This window comes from Bos javanicus, chromosome 14, assembly GCF_032452875.1.
Source record: "Bos javanicus breed banteng chromosome 14, ARS-OSU_banteng_1.0, whole genome shotgun sequence".
NCBI classification, from domain to species: Eukaryota; Metazoa; Chordata; class Mammalia; order Artiodactyla; family Bovidae; genus Bos; species Bos javanicus.
This window is the reverse complement of record NC_083881.1, coordinates 22,133,212-22,145,339: the sequence shown is the minus strand read 5'-3', so window position 1 is coordinate 22,145,339 and position 12,128 is coordinate 22,133,212. Positions and strand designations below refer to the sequence as shown.

Here is a 12,128-nt window from a genome sequence, read left to right as displayed (position 1 = left end):
TTTATCAGGGATTTGTGTACGGACAGTCTCATCCCTTCTCTGTGAGGTTCTCCACTGGCCTTTCACCTGCGTATTCACCCACTGATGATCCTTGCCTGAACTGGTGATGTCATTAGGAGTTGCAAAACAGATTTCTAGAATTGGGAAAGTCCTTTCACCTTTCTTAGCTAGACTTCTTTGATAAAGGAGCACTTGCCCTGAGTTTAAGGCCATTGGTTAGGATAGGAAAGGCAGGTGAGTGTGTAATTCTTCCCTTTGGTTAACAGTTGTCAGAAGGAGTGGTTGGCGCCCCACTAACCGCCAGTGGGGGCCTTTGTTGCCATTTTTGCACGTGTTTGTGCTCTACTTTTTTAAGTGTCGTTACGGACTTGTGACTTTATTTATCCAATGGGTTGGTCTTTTCAGTGATTTATCATGATGGCTGAAGAAATTATCCTCTGTCTGGTCAATGGAGCTCTGTCACATAGCCCCTCTGTCCAGTGATGAGCTCACAGTGGTCAGGCAGCTCCCATGCTTCCTGGCACAAGAAGATACTCTGCCTGTCTTGTGCATTTCTTGACTCAAAACTAGAACCAGACATTCCTCTGAGGCCCCTGGTTCCTTTTCTGGCGGAGGAGGTGGGTGCAGTAGTAGAGACCATGGTCTGGATACGCTCATCACTATCGGATTGCATTAGATGCAGTTTTCACATACAGATTTCTGAGTGTTTGGGAAAAATGTAAGAGTAAACAAACTGATGAGTCCTTTGAGGAAAAATACGATATTTCACTTTCAAAACTTTAAACGTTGATTTTGATCCTGTTGTTTAACTATTGGAGCATAAACAGCATTCTGCATGTGTATAGAAGGTGCCTGTAACTGGGTGGTATTGCTGTCCTTGTGATAGGAGATGGCTAGTGATGAGCTCAAAGAGATGCGGAAAAACTTGACCAAAGAAGCCATCAGAGAGCATCAGATGGCCAAGACAGGCGGAACCCAGACGGACTTGTTCACATGCGGCAAATGTAAAAAGAAGAACTGCACTTACACACAGGTTTGTGACTGTTAAGACTCACTTTCATACTTAGAGGCTTACAACTCCCGTTTCAAGACAAATATCAACTTATTTTCAGTTAGCTGGATTTGTTAGTATTAAGAATGTATCCTTATACTTGAGATCTCTCTCAAAACATATCAAAATAACTTTGTGTTTCTAGTTACAGTCTTATATTAGAGCAGATGTCAAGTTCCTCAGTCACAGAGGATGGGTAAAGGCTCTTGTTGCTGTCTGACTTTTAGAAAGGTTTTGGCAGTTTTTGTCAGAATGAAGTATTTGTAATTTTTATGTTTTTACGAATTTGTAAGAAAACTGAGAGGTCTTTTAATTAGTATTTCTGTGCTTCTTAGTTAATGATGAAAATGTTTCATATTTGTTAGCCATTTATCAGTAGTATATATTCGATTCACCTGGCTTAGACAGTAAAGTGTCTGCCTACACTGTGGGAGACCTGGGTTTGATTGCTGGGTTGGAAGATCCCTGGAGAAGGAAATGGCAACCTACTCCAGTATTCTTGCCTGGAAAACCCCATGGACTGAGGAGCCTGGTAGGCTACAGTCCATGGGGTCGCAAAGAGTTGGACACGACTGAGTGACTTCACTTCACTTCTGTTGGTAGTATAATGTGCAAGTTTGGATGATTTTCCCACTTATCTGGGATAAAGATGAGAAGACAAGGACTTTTCTTTGGAAATGTGTGTTGTTTCCTTATTATTTCGCTAATTTGTTAATAGCTTGTTTTGGACTGTTGCATATTTTATTGTGCTACCATTGTAGTTCATGTAGGATATTCTAATTTAGGTTGGATTTTCTGTGTAGTCGCTCAGTTGTGTCCAACTCTTTGCAACCCCATAGACTGTAGCCTACCAGGCCCCTCTGTCCATGGGATTTTCCAGGCAATAGTACTAGAGTGGATTGCCATTTCCTTCTCTAGGGGATCTTCCTAACCCAGGGCGCAAACCCGGGTCTTCCGCATTCTAGATAGATGCTTTAAGCAGTGTTTTTCACCCAACTTTGCCATAGGTACAAACACGGAGTGCTGATGAACCCATGACAACGTTTGTCGTCTGCAACGAGTGTGGAAACCGGTGGAAGGTAGGGAGCCTGGGGGTGTCCCGTTTCACCCGGCTCTGTGGGGTGGTTTCTCCCTGGGGTGCTTACACCGGCTCTTCTCTGGGGGCTGTCCCGTGTGTTCCATGCTCACCCTGCCCCATGCTGGGGAGGCCAAGGCTGGCGTCTGTCGTGGATCACACTGTTTGGTACTCTGCTAGAACTAGACGGTGACTTCGGACACTGCCCTCTGCGTGGTCTTGGTGCAGGAGTCACAAGGCCGGATCTTAGAGGTGTAGCTCCTGTGTCGCCATCCTGTGCGCACGCTGTCCTTTCAGGTGCTCCCATGCTTGTTCTTCCGGAACACGTACACGGGTGTATGGTTGCATAAATGTTTATTCTGGAAAAACTACTGTACCTCTTTGAAATCCAGCCCACTGGTTTCAGTGTTTATTCTAGGAAATCCGGATGAGCGCTGCCATGATCTGGTAGGCTTCTCACGAAGCCTTCTTTTGTGTTGCCTGTGTTCTCCTAAATTAGCCCCACACAGGCAAATAATGTTACATGAATGATTCATTCTTCAGTGATTTCTGTGAGCCACAGAAACATCACACCTAAAACAGAGGTGGGGACACTAGGAGTGTGTGGCTGGGGGCTCCCACAGGAGGAAGGTGGGCTTTGGAGCCAGACACGCTTTGGGCTCCTTTGCCCCTTACTGTTGCTGAACTGTGATATTCTCACAGACAAATATAAATAAGGCCCACAGTACAGGTCATGCTGAGTAGTAGAAATGATAGATTTAAAAGTGCCTGGTCATTGTTGATGCTCCAAAAATGCTTTCTATTTGTGATTAGTTTTGTGTTTGTATGTGAAAATTCTACAAGCTTCTTTTCAAGTTATTCTTACCTTAGACGTTTCCTTACTTTAAAACAGTCACGGAGGTTAAAGCATTTCCTGAAATCAGAAGTGAACAAAAAAGACAGTGGGAGGAGGGCTCTAGCAGTGTTCCAGGGGTGAGGCCAGCGCCCGTTTCGTTACACACAGCGATTCTGTTCTTGGGCCTGGAGGTTATGGTGCTGACAATGTCTTCATGGCTTGAAGCAGTGTCTCCTGTCTGGAGCCGGCAGTTTCTTTAACTGGTCTACGGGATGGATGTTCATGCTGTTCAATCCTGTTGGGCAAACTTGTTTTTTCCAGTGCTCTCCTGGATTTGTTTAGCATCATGAGGAGGAGGAAGACTGGGCATATCATAGTTTGTATTGAATACAGGCAGTTTGCTGTAAAGTGCTGACATAGTTCCTGTTGGATTTAAGAAAATTCAATGTAATGTAGAAAGCTGATGCCTATGGTGGCTTACTCTGGAAGTTCAAATTTGGAATTAATTTTTTTAACCTAAGAATTAAGGAGAGAAGTGCTTAATAAGAAAATATTTTATATTATTTCTTTATGTATGCTTAGCAGTTCTAAATTGGAGGAGTCAAACACAATATAGGTGACTGTTCACGTCTGGAAAATACAACATTTTTTAAAAATGCCTCTTTCTTTAGCAGTGTCATGTGTATGCTGTGTTGAACAGGGGAAGGAGGTACACCCCATTGTCTGTATTTAAAGGTCTCACAAAATATTTCTTCTTTTTTGACAGTTCTGTTGAGTTGGAAGCATTGGCAAAACATCTGGACCATTAAGAAGATGGATTTTGTAATTAGCTTTAAGACTAGGTCAACTAGCTAGTTTTCCTGCAAATCAGATTTTTAAAGTAACTTGCCTCCCTTGGGTTAGTCTCTGGTTTTGACATAGTGTCCCTTCCTTAAATGCCTTGTGTAGTTTCAGGTCAGTAGGGAGACCACATAATGGAATCTGTTTCAAAACTTTTTTTTTTTTTTTTCATTTTTTATAAACTTTTGGCAGTTAATTTTTACCTTTTTTTTTCTTCTTAAAAGAAAATGTAACAACTTTTTTACAATATAAAACATACACAGTAGAATGTTACTCTTCTCAGTTAACACACAAGTGGAAATTACATTTTTTTCCCCTATATTGGCATGTACCTGCAAATATTAAAAAAGGATGAGGCAGTGTAATTATAAGTTTATCAGACATGGTGTGTATTCAAGTAATACTTGACCAGCTTATCTAAATTGTATATAATATTTGAACTAGCATATGAAATTGATTTTAATTATTCTGTTCACAAGTCTGGGATAATTAGATATTATTTTGCATTTGTAACTAACTGTGATCCTCATTTCTTGTAATTTCTTGTACATGTGTATTACTTGTTCTTAATAGATTTGGCTTTTGGAAATATGACTTGACTTTGTTGAAATCAGTTTGGTTTGTTGTTTATTTACCTGTTTGACTTTGTAGTATATTTTAGTTTTGCAGAACACTGTCATAATTTGGTATGCTTTTCATAAATCCCAGACAGGCAAAGAGTGGAAAGTTTGGGCCATTTTTTCCTTTTGTAGGAAGACACACTGGGAGGAAGATGTTAGCATTTTAGAATAGTGTGGTTCCTGTGAACAGTTCCTGACTTGATTTTGATTTGGAAATCTGTCCTGACTGAGGACTTTAAGGCTTATATAGATCATTAAGCTGTGGTCTTTCCATATGGAGACTGATGGAGCACATTTCTGTCCTGACTGACTTGCTGCCTCTGTTACACAGGAGGTAAGGCTGAGGGACAGAGGAGTGTGTGGGCTATAACACGGCCCACGTTTATGGGACGGACCTTGCAGTTAAGTGTGTGTCATCTGCTTGGTTGAGAATAAGGAAGAATGATCTCACGCTGGCTGTAGCACATCTTGAATCCCCAGTTACGAGGAACACATCTCATCCTGCTCCATCTCCACTCTCCGATCCCTAAGGAAAGACTTCAGCACCAGCTTATACGCCCCGCGCCCCCCACCCTTCCTCACTGCTCACCGCAGGTCAGTTTGATGCAGTAGAGAAAACATCCAGAAGTCCACAAGAAGACCCCACATGTAAGAATTGGCCACTGGTGCCATCCCACCTCCACTTTGTCAGGTCACAGAGTAACCTTTTATCACTTGGAAAATAACATGAATTTTTGAAAGAATGAGTGTAAGAAGATTAAAATAGTCCCACTTTTAAGTGAGCCATTTTAAAATTTGTAATTCAATAAAGTTTCTTGTTATTAAACATGTATCACATTTTGTCATTTTATTTTGATATCTGTACTTGCTTTATTTTTTATTTAAAAAGTTCTGATTTAAAAAAAAAAGTTCTCCTTTCCCAACTATTAAGGTGTTTTTAAAGTGCAGTTTTAACTAATGGTTGCCTGGTTGTAGGTATGAAGGGACTGGTGCAGAGCACATTTGTTGTCTCCTCCCTGGACCCCAGAGAGGGATGCAGGCTGGTTCAGAGCAGAGTGCATGTGTGCATCCTGTGTGTGCACTCAGTGTGATGTGAAAAGCCAAACAGGGAGTCTTAGACTGGAGAACGCCAGCCAGTTATAAAGTAACCGGAAGTAAACAGTTCTCAAGGGTAATATCTTATAATGTCTATTTCTAGGACAAAGCAACTGTGTTAAATTAACATGGAGATGTTGCTCAGTCGCCAAGTTGTGTCTGACTCTTTGTGACCCCATGGACTGCAGCACACCAGACTTCCCTGTCCTTCACCATCTCCCAGAGTTTGCACAAATTTACGTTCATTGAGTCAGTGATACAATCCAACCATTTCATCCTCTGTCACCGCCTTCTGCCTTCAATCTTTCCCAGCATCAGGGTCTTTTCCAATGAGTTGGCTGTTCATATCAGGCAGCCAAAGTACTGCCGCTTCAATGTCAGTTCTTCTAATGAATAGTCAGGGTTGACTTCCTTTAGATTGACTGGGTTTGATCTCCTTGTTGTTTAAGGGACTCTCAAGAGTCCTCTCCAGCACCACAATTCGAAAGCATCAGTTCTTTGGAGCTCAGCCTTCTTCATGGTCCAACTCTCACAGGAAAGCTATGACAAACCTAGACAGCATATTATTGAAAGCTGAGATACCACTTTTCTGGCAAAAGTCCCATATAGTCAAAGCTATGTTTTTTCCAGTAGTCATGTACAGATAGGAGAGTTGGATCATAAAGTTAGATGTGACAGTTAATGAAGAACCATCCCCGGAAGGCAGAAAATCACCACCTTGGTTTTCCAGCTCCCCTGAGAATAATGAGTGTTCATGTAAGTGTTGGGAAGCCATGGCAGGAGTTCTGACACACACACAAACACAAACACACGTTCTACATGCCTCACAGATGGAATAAAGTTTGAAGTATTAACACTAGACTTCCACAATGATTGCCTCTAGTTCAAAGTATAATTTGGGGATTTGAGGTATCAAAAATAACAAAGTGGTGAGATTTAAGGAGTTTTAATCAACAGTTACACTTTCCTGCCCACTGCAGCCCTCCACCTCCACCCCATTTAGCTGTATGTAGAAAATTAGCCATTCAAGAAGAATTGAGGGACTTCCCTGGTGGTCCAGTGGTGAAGACTCTTACCTTCCACTGCAGGAGATGCAGGTTTGGTCCCTGGTAAGAAAATTAAGATCTCATATGCTGTAGGATACAGCCAAAAAGTGAAACAAGAATGTCCCACCAGGAAATGTAAGGTGAATAGTCACTGATGTAAAAATCCACGTGTTTCTCCAAGTTTCAGAAATAAGCGAAGTGCCCACATTGAAGATCCTACTTCATAGTGAGTAGGACAGAGGTACTGCCTGACGAGTTCCTAGGTCAAACTGGTTGTGGGGGCTCCCCTCACCCCCTACGTAGTTCCTAGGATGAATGACAAGTGAAACCAGTCCAGTGCAACAGCTGTGATGAGTAGCTGTAAGTTGGGGAAGGTGGAGCCCATGCGGTTTTATGAGAACAAGTTTTATGAGAAACTTGTTCAGTGCTGTGTTCAACACCTCGGAGAATGGGTGCACCCAGTGGGGGCTCATGGAATAGTTTTCTTGCTTCTGTTTGTGTTCTGTCTTGACTGGGGGAGCTGAGCCATGAAGGCTGTCCCACAACTGTGGACCTGGGGGAGGGCAGGTAGCCAGTGCCGGCAATGTTGTGGACTCAGTTCCAGGAAGATGTAACAAGCTCCAGCCTTGGGAGGTCTCTTCTGGTACTCTGGTTCTGCAAAGTGATGCAACAGGTTTATTATTAATTAAAATTTTTATTCAAATCAACCTGTGTGTTCTGGTGCTTGTTTATCTAAGTGGTGGATGGAAGCTGAGAGCACAGATGACTGCCTCCAATGACTTGTTCTGATTTGTCTCTCCAGTGCTATAAAAAGGCAGCTAATTATTTTTTTTTCTTAATGGCCCCAACTGCAGAGAGAAACATTTCATATATGATGTGCCATAGAGTCTGATTAAATTATCCCAGGTGTTGCCATAATTGGAAGACTGAGCTGCTTTGACACGAAAGGGCTTTTCCACTCTTATATGTGGCTGACAGTGTGTATCCAAGTTACCTTTGTAATAATGCTGTTAGAAAGTGTAGCTGGTAAAAAGCAGAATTGTGAGAGCCCTGGGAAGGGAGGGCATTGCTGTGTCTCTTGTCTCTCTGGCGCTAGTTTCCAAACATCTGATTCATTTAAGGGATACCTCATCCCCATGTGACCCTGCTGGGTCTGTCAGTGTTCCGTCCCACCTCACCTGTGCTCCTCCCTAGGGTTACTGTATGAAAGGTGGGATGATAGATAAGTGCTTCCACTGGACAAGCTGAGCCAGGAGGAGCTGTCCCTGGGCTCCCTGTACTTTCTACCCACTGTGTGCAGAGACCCTCTGTGTGTGATGAGCCAAGGGAAGTTGAGATGGGGAAGGGAGATCAGGTAGTTGCAGGCATTGCAACTACCCTGGACTTCTGCTAATGGAAGCTGGTCCATTTACTTTATGCTAGTTTAAGATAGATTTCTATAACAAGCAACTGAAAAAAGATTTTTCATATTAAATGGTTTAGGATGAATACTTGAGTTCAAAGTAAATGCATGATTCTAAGTAAAAGTGAGATAATACAACATCAAAACCTGTGCGAACACTGCTAAGATTTCCAGTTAAACTACAGAAGTGTTTTTGATCCAGAAGAAGCATTGATGTCCCAGGTGAATAGCAGGCTGATTTATCTCAGGATTGTTTCATGTACACAGATGGCCCTACAGATTCATCCACTGGATTTGTTCATGGTGGGCTTCCCTGTTGATGCAGACGGTAAAGAATCTGCTTGCAATACAGGAAATGGGCATTCAATCCTTGGGTCTGCAAGATCCCCTGGAGGAGGGCATGGCAACCCACTGCAGTATTCTTGCCTGGAGAACCCCATGGACAGGGGAACCTGGTGGGCTACAGTCCATGGGGTTGCAAAGAGTCAGACACAACTGACACTTCTGGGAGAAATGGAAGGGGCGCTCAAGTGAACCCAGGGAAGAGCTTGGGGGGCGGCACACGGATTGTGAGGGCCAGGTGGGTGGGCTCAGAGCAGGAAGGTAGCACTTGGATGTGAGGCTGCTCCCCTGGGGATTCTTGGGTGCTGTCAGCCAGTACCAGGTTCCCAGGTGAGAAGGGGTGGACCAGAGCCTGGCGGGAGCTCGGGTCATCTTCACAAGCTCCCTATGGCCTAAAAGGCTTCCAAAGCTCAGCTCCTCTCTGGACCAGTACTCACGGCTGCTGTCGTCTCTGCCCCACACATCTGTCCTTACTCGGGTGTAAGCGGCTGCAGGGCAGTGTCGATACCTCAGTCCCTAAGACATCCTCTCTGTCCAAGGGAAAAAATGAGACCCTAGGAGACGGAGTCAGAATCAGGATGCAAACTATCATTATATAGGAAGGATAAGCAATGAGATCCCATTGTAGAGCACAGGGAACTCTATATTCAATACACTGGGATAAACCATTTGTTGTTCAGTTGCTAAGTCCTGTCCAACTGTGACAGTTGTGACCTCGCTAATGCCAGGCTTCCCTGTCCTTCACCATCTCCCAGAGTTGGCTCAAACTCCTGTCCACTGAGTCGGTGATGCCATCCAACCATCTCATCCTCTGCCGCCCCCTTTTGCCCTCAATCCTTCCCAGCATCAGGTCTTTTCCAGTGAGTCAGCTCTTCACATAAGTGGCCAAATACTGAAGCTGAAGCTTCAGCATAACATCAGTGTTTCCAATGAATATTCAGGGTTGATTTCCTTTAGGATTGACTGGTTTGACCTCCTTGCTATCCAAGGGACTCTCAAGAGTCTTCTCCAGCACCAGTTTGAAAGCATCAATTCTTTGGTGCTCAGCCTTCTCTCTGGTCCAACTCTCACATCCAGATAAACCATAGTGAAAAAGAATATACATAGGTACAACTGAATCACTTTGCTGTGCAGCAGAAATCAATTAACACTATAAATCAACTGTAACAACAACAAAAAAGGACACGAGAGGTTTAACGTCTTGGAAAGGGGGAAAGAGCACCTTCACTGGGGCTGGGCTCAGGAGAGGGCATGGATGCTGGTCCACGTGGATGTATAGGTCGTCAGGACGATGGAGGCTTAGGGGTGCCATGGTCACAGTAAAGCAGGAGGGGAGGTGTTTGCTGAGAATGAGGACCAGGGGCTTGAAAAGAATAATGAAGAAATCTTCAGACTGAAGGGCCAGGGAGGGGGTGACCAAGAGGAAGGCCATCCTGTGAAGGCTGAGGCGCAAGTGTGGTTCAGTCGCTAAGTTGTGTCCGACCCTTTGTGACCTCAGGCTTCTCTGTCTGTCGGATTCTCCAGGCAAGAAGAATACTGTAGGGGGTTGTCATTTCCTTCCCCAGGGAATCCTCCTGACCCAGGGGTTGAACCTGGGTCTCCTGCATTGCATGCGGGTTCTTTACTGACTGAGCTTCATGCAAATTACTTTCTGGATGCATTTCTTCCCCACTCATTATAGTGATGGTTTAGATCTGTAAGGCTGTATTTTCACCTTGAGCTATGAATTTATTCTGTTCACCTGTGATTAAAAACAGTGGGCTCTAAAGATGAAATCCTGGTCTGGGAACTAAAAGAGAATCTTGAGTGTGTCTGTACTTACTTAATCTTCAGTTCAGTTCAGTTCAGTTCAGTCGCTCAGTCATGTCCGACTCTTTGCGACCCCATGAATTGCAGCACGCCAGGCCTCCCTGTCCATCACCAACTCCCGGAGTTCACTCAGACTCACATCCATCGAGTCGGTGATGCCATTCAGCCATCTCATCCTTTGTCGTCCCCTTCTCCTCCTGCCCCCAATCCCTCCCAGCATCAGAGTCTTTTCCAATGAGTCAACTCTTCGCATGAAGTGGCCAAAGTACTGGAGTTTCAGCTTTAGCATCAGTCCTTCCAAAGAACACCCAGGACTGATCTCCTTTAGAATGGACTGGTTGGATCTCCTTGCAGTCCAAGGACTCTCCAACACCACAGTTCAAAAGCATCAATTCTTCGGCACTCAGCTTTCTTCACAGTCCAACTCTCACAACCATACATGACTACTGGAAAAACCATAGCCTTGACTAGTCGGATCTTTGTTGGCAAAGTAATGTCTCTGCTTTTTAATATGCTATCTAGGTTGGTCATAACCCTCCTTCCAAGGAGTAAGCATCTTTTATTTTCATGGCTGCAGTCACCATCTGCCGTGATTTTGGAGCCCAAAAAAATAAAGTCTGACACTGTTTCCCCATCTATTTCTCAAATAGTTACATGTACAAAAAAAGGCTGAGATAAAACTCTTGTGCTTTATTTTTTTAGAGTGAAAATGCCCATGTTTCTTTCAGTACTAAAAAAGGAAATATGCTTATTTGAATGTTTGTGATGAATGCCACTAAGTTGAAAATTTATTCTTTAGGTTGGCAGGCTCTGGTAATAAAAAATAAAGGTAACTTGTCAACAAAAGGATTTTCTAAACACTGCTTCTCTTACCAGACTTTTGAGGCTGATCCAGTTAAGAGCACAGCGCTTTACATCAATCATGTAAGTTACACATTAACATATATGCATTTAGCAATACATACATGTATCCTAAGATACAGCAGGGTACCAATTTTACAGGTAGCGATCACATTTTTATAAAATGGGAATCTGGGTCCTGTCTGTTCCCATGATGTACCCTTTGAAGGCAACGTGGTGTCTTCTTGTGTATCCTTTGTCCCTTGAGAACACACTACTGCCACCGTAAATGTAACTACACAACCTTTCTACACAGCCATGCCCCAGTCTTTCCAAAAGGATTAGAAAAGGTGGCTGCAGTTTTCTTGGTGAATGTATCAGTTTTCTGTAGAAGAAAGCGTCTGTTATTCAAACAGCCCAAGCAGGACCAGCAGAAGACACTACCGCCTCTAAAGTCCCTGTCCTAGACGGAGCCCACGAGTTCTTGGATTATTTTATTAATAATAAATATCTTTGATATCCTAGGCTTCCACTGCTTTCTCGGATAAGGAGCGGAGCAGGTCTTTGTAGAGAGCGGAGTTCATGAAGCGGGGGTATGAGTCCCTGTGCATCAGCGTGTAGATCTGCAGCTGGGCATCGTCGAAGATGTTCCGGGAGGGCTCGGCCATGCTCCTGTTGATGGTCTCCCGCACGCGTGAGTCCAGGCTGACCTGGCAGACGTGGGGGAAACACCAGGCTCATCAGACATGGTCCTCTCCGGACATCCACCCCCGACTCCCACAGCTTGTTTGGCTTTTTAAAAATCCCAACCAAGCAAGGTCGTCCCCAGTGCTAAGCTGCCAAAGGAGGAACTGAACCTATAGAACAGGGGTCCCAAACTTCAGAGGCGTTGGAAGCCCCTGGTGGGTTGGTTAAACTGGGTGGGGCCTCTGCAGAGCTTCTGGCTCAGTGGGTCTGGGTGCGGGTGAGAATCTGCATCTCCCATGAGTTTTCGGCGATGCTGGAAAAGTGATGCTTATGGAGGTTGTATTTCTTTTTTTTAAAAGTTTATTTATTTTTAATTGAAGGATAATTGCTTTGTGGTATTGTGTTGGTTTCTGCCAAACATCAACATGAATCAGCCACAGGTATACCTATGTCCCCTTCCTCTTGAACCTCCTCCCCATCTCCCTC

At 44.0% G+C, this 12,128-nt stretch overlaps 2 protein-coding genes across 6 annotated transcripts in view; one reads left to right on the top strand and one right to left on the bottom strand.

The window, feature by feature from the left end:
- TCEA1 (transcription elongation factor A1) overlaps nucleotides 1-5,253 on the top strand; it is a 29,003-nt gene extending 23,750 nt beyond the window's left edge. For all 4 annotated transcript variants that reach the window (XM_061438758.1, XM_061438757.1, XM_061438756.1 and 1 more), the window contains exons 8-10: nucleotides 887-1,033; nucleotides 2,059-2,130; nucleotides 3,728-5,253. In XM_061438758.1, the coding sequence (XP_061294742.1) occupies nucleotides 887-1,033; nucleotides 2,059-2,130; nucleotides 3,728-3,736 (228 nt within the window). In that variant the 3' untranslated portion in view covers nucleotides 3,737-5,253. The remainder of the gene's footprint in view (nucleotides 1-886; nucleotides 1,034-2,058; nucleotides 2,131-3,727) is intronic.
- The window catches only part of RGS20 (regulator of G protein signaling 20), a 58,503-nt gene continuing 50,400 nt past the window's right edge, over nucleotides 4,026-12,128 (bottom strand). For both annotated transcript variants that reach the window (XM_061438762.1, XM_061438761.1), the window contains one exon: nucleotides 4,026-11,665. In XM_061438762.1, the coding sequence (XP_061294746.1) occupies nucleotides 11,477-11,665 (189 nt within the window). In that variant the 3' untranslated portion in view covers nucleotides 4,026-11,476. The remainder of the gene's footprint in view (nucleotides 11,666-12,128) is intronic.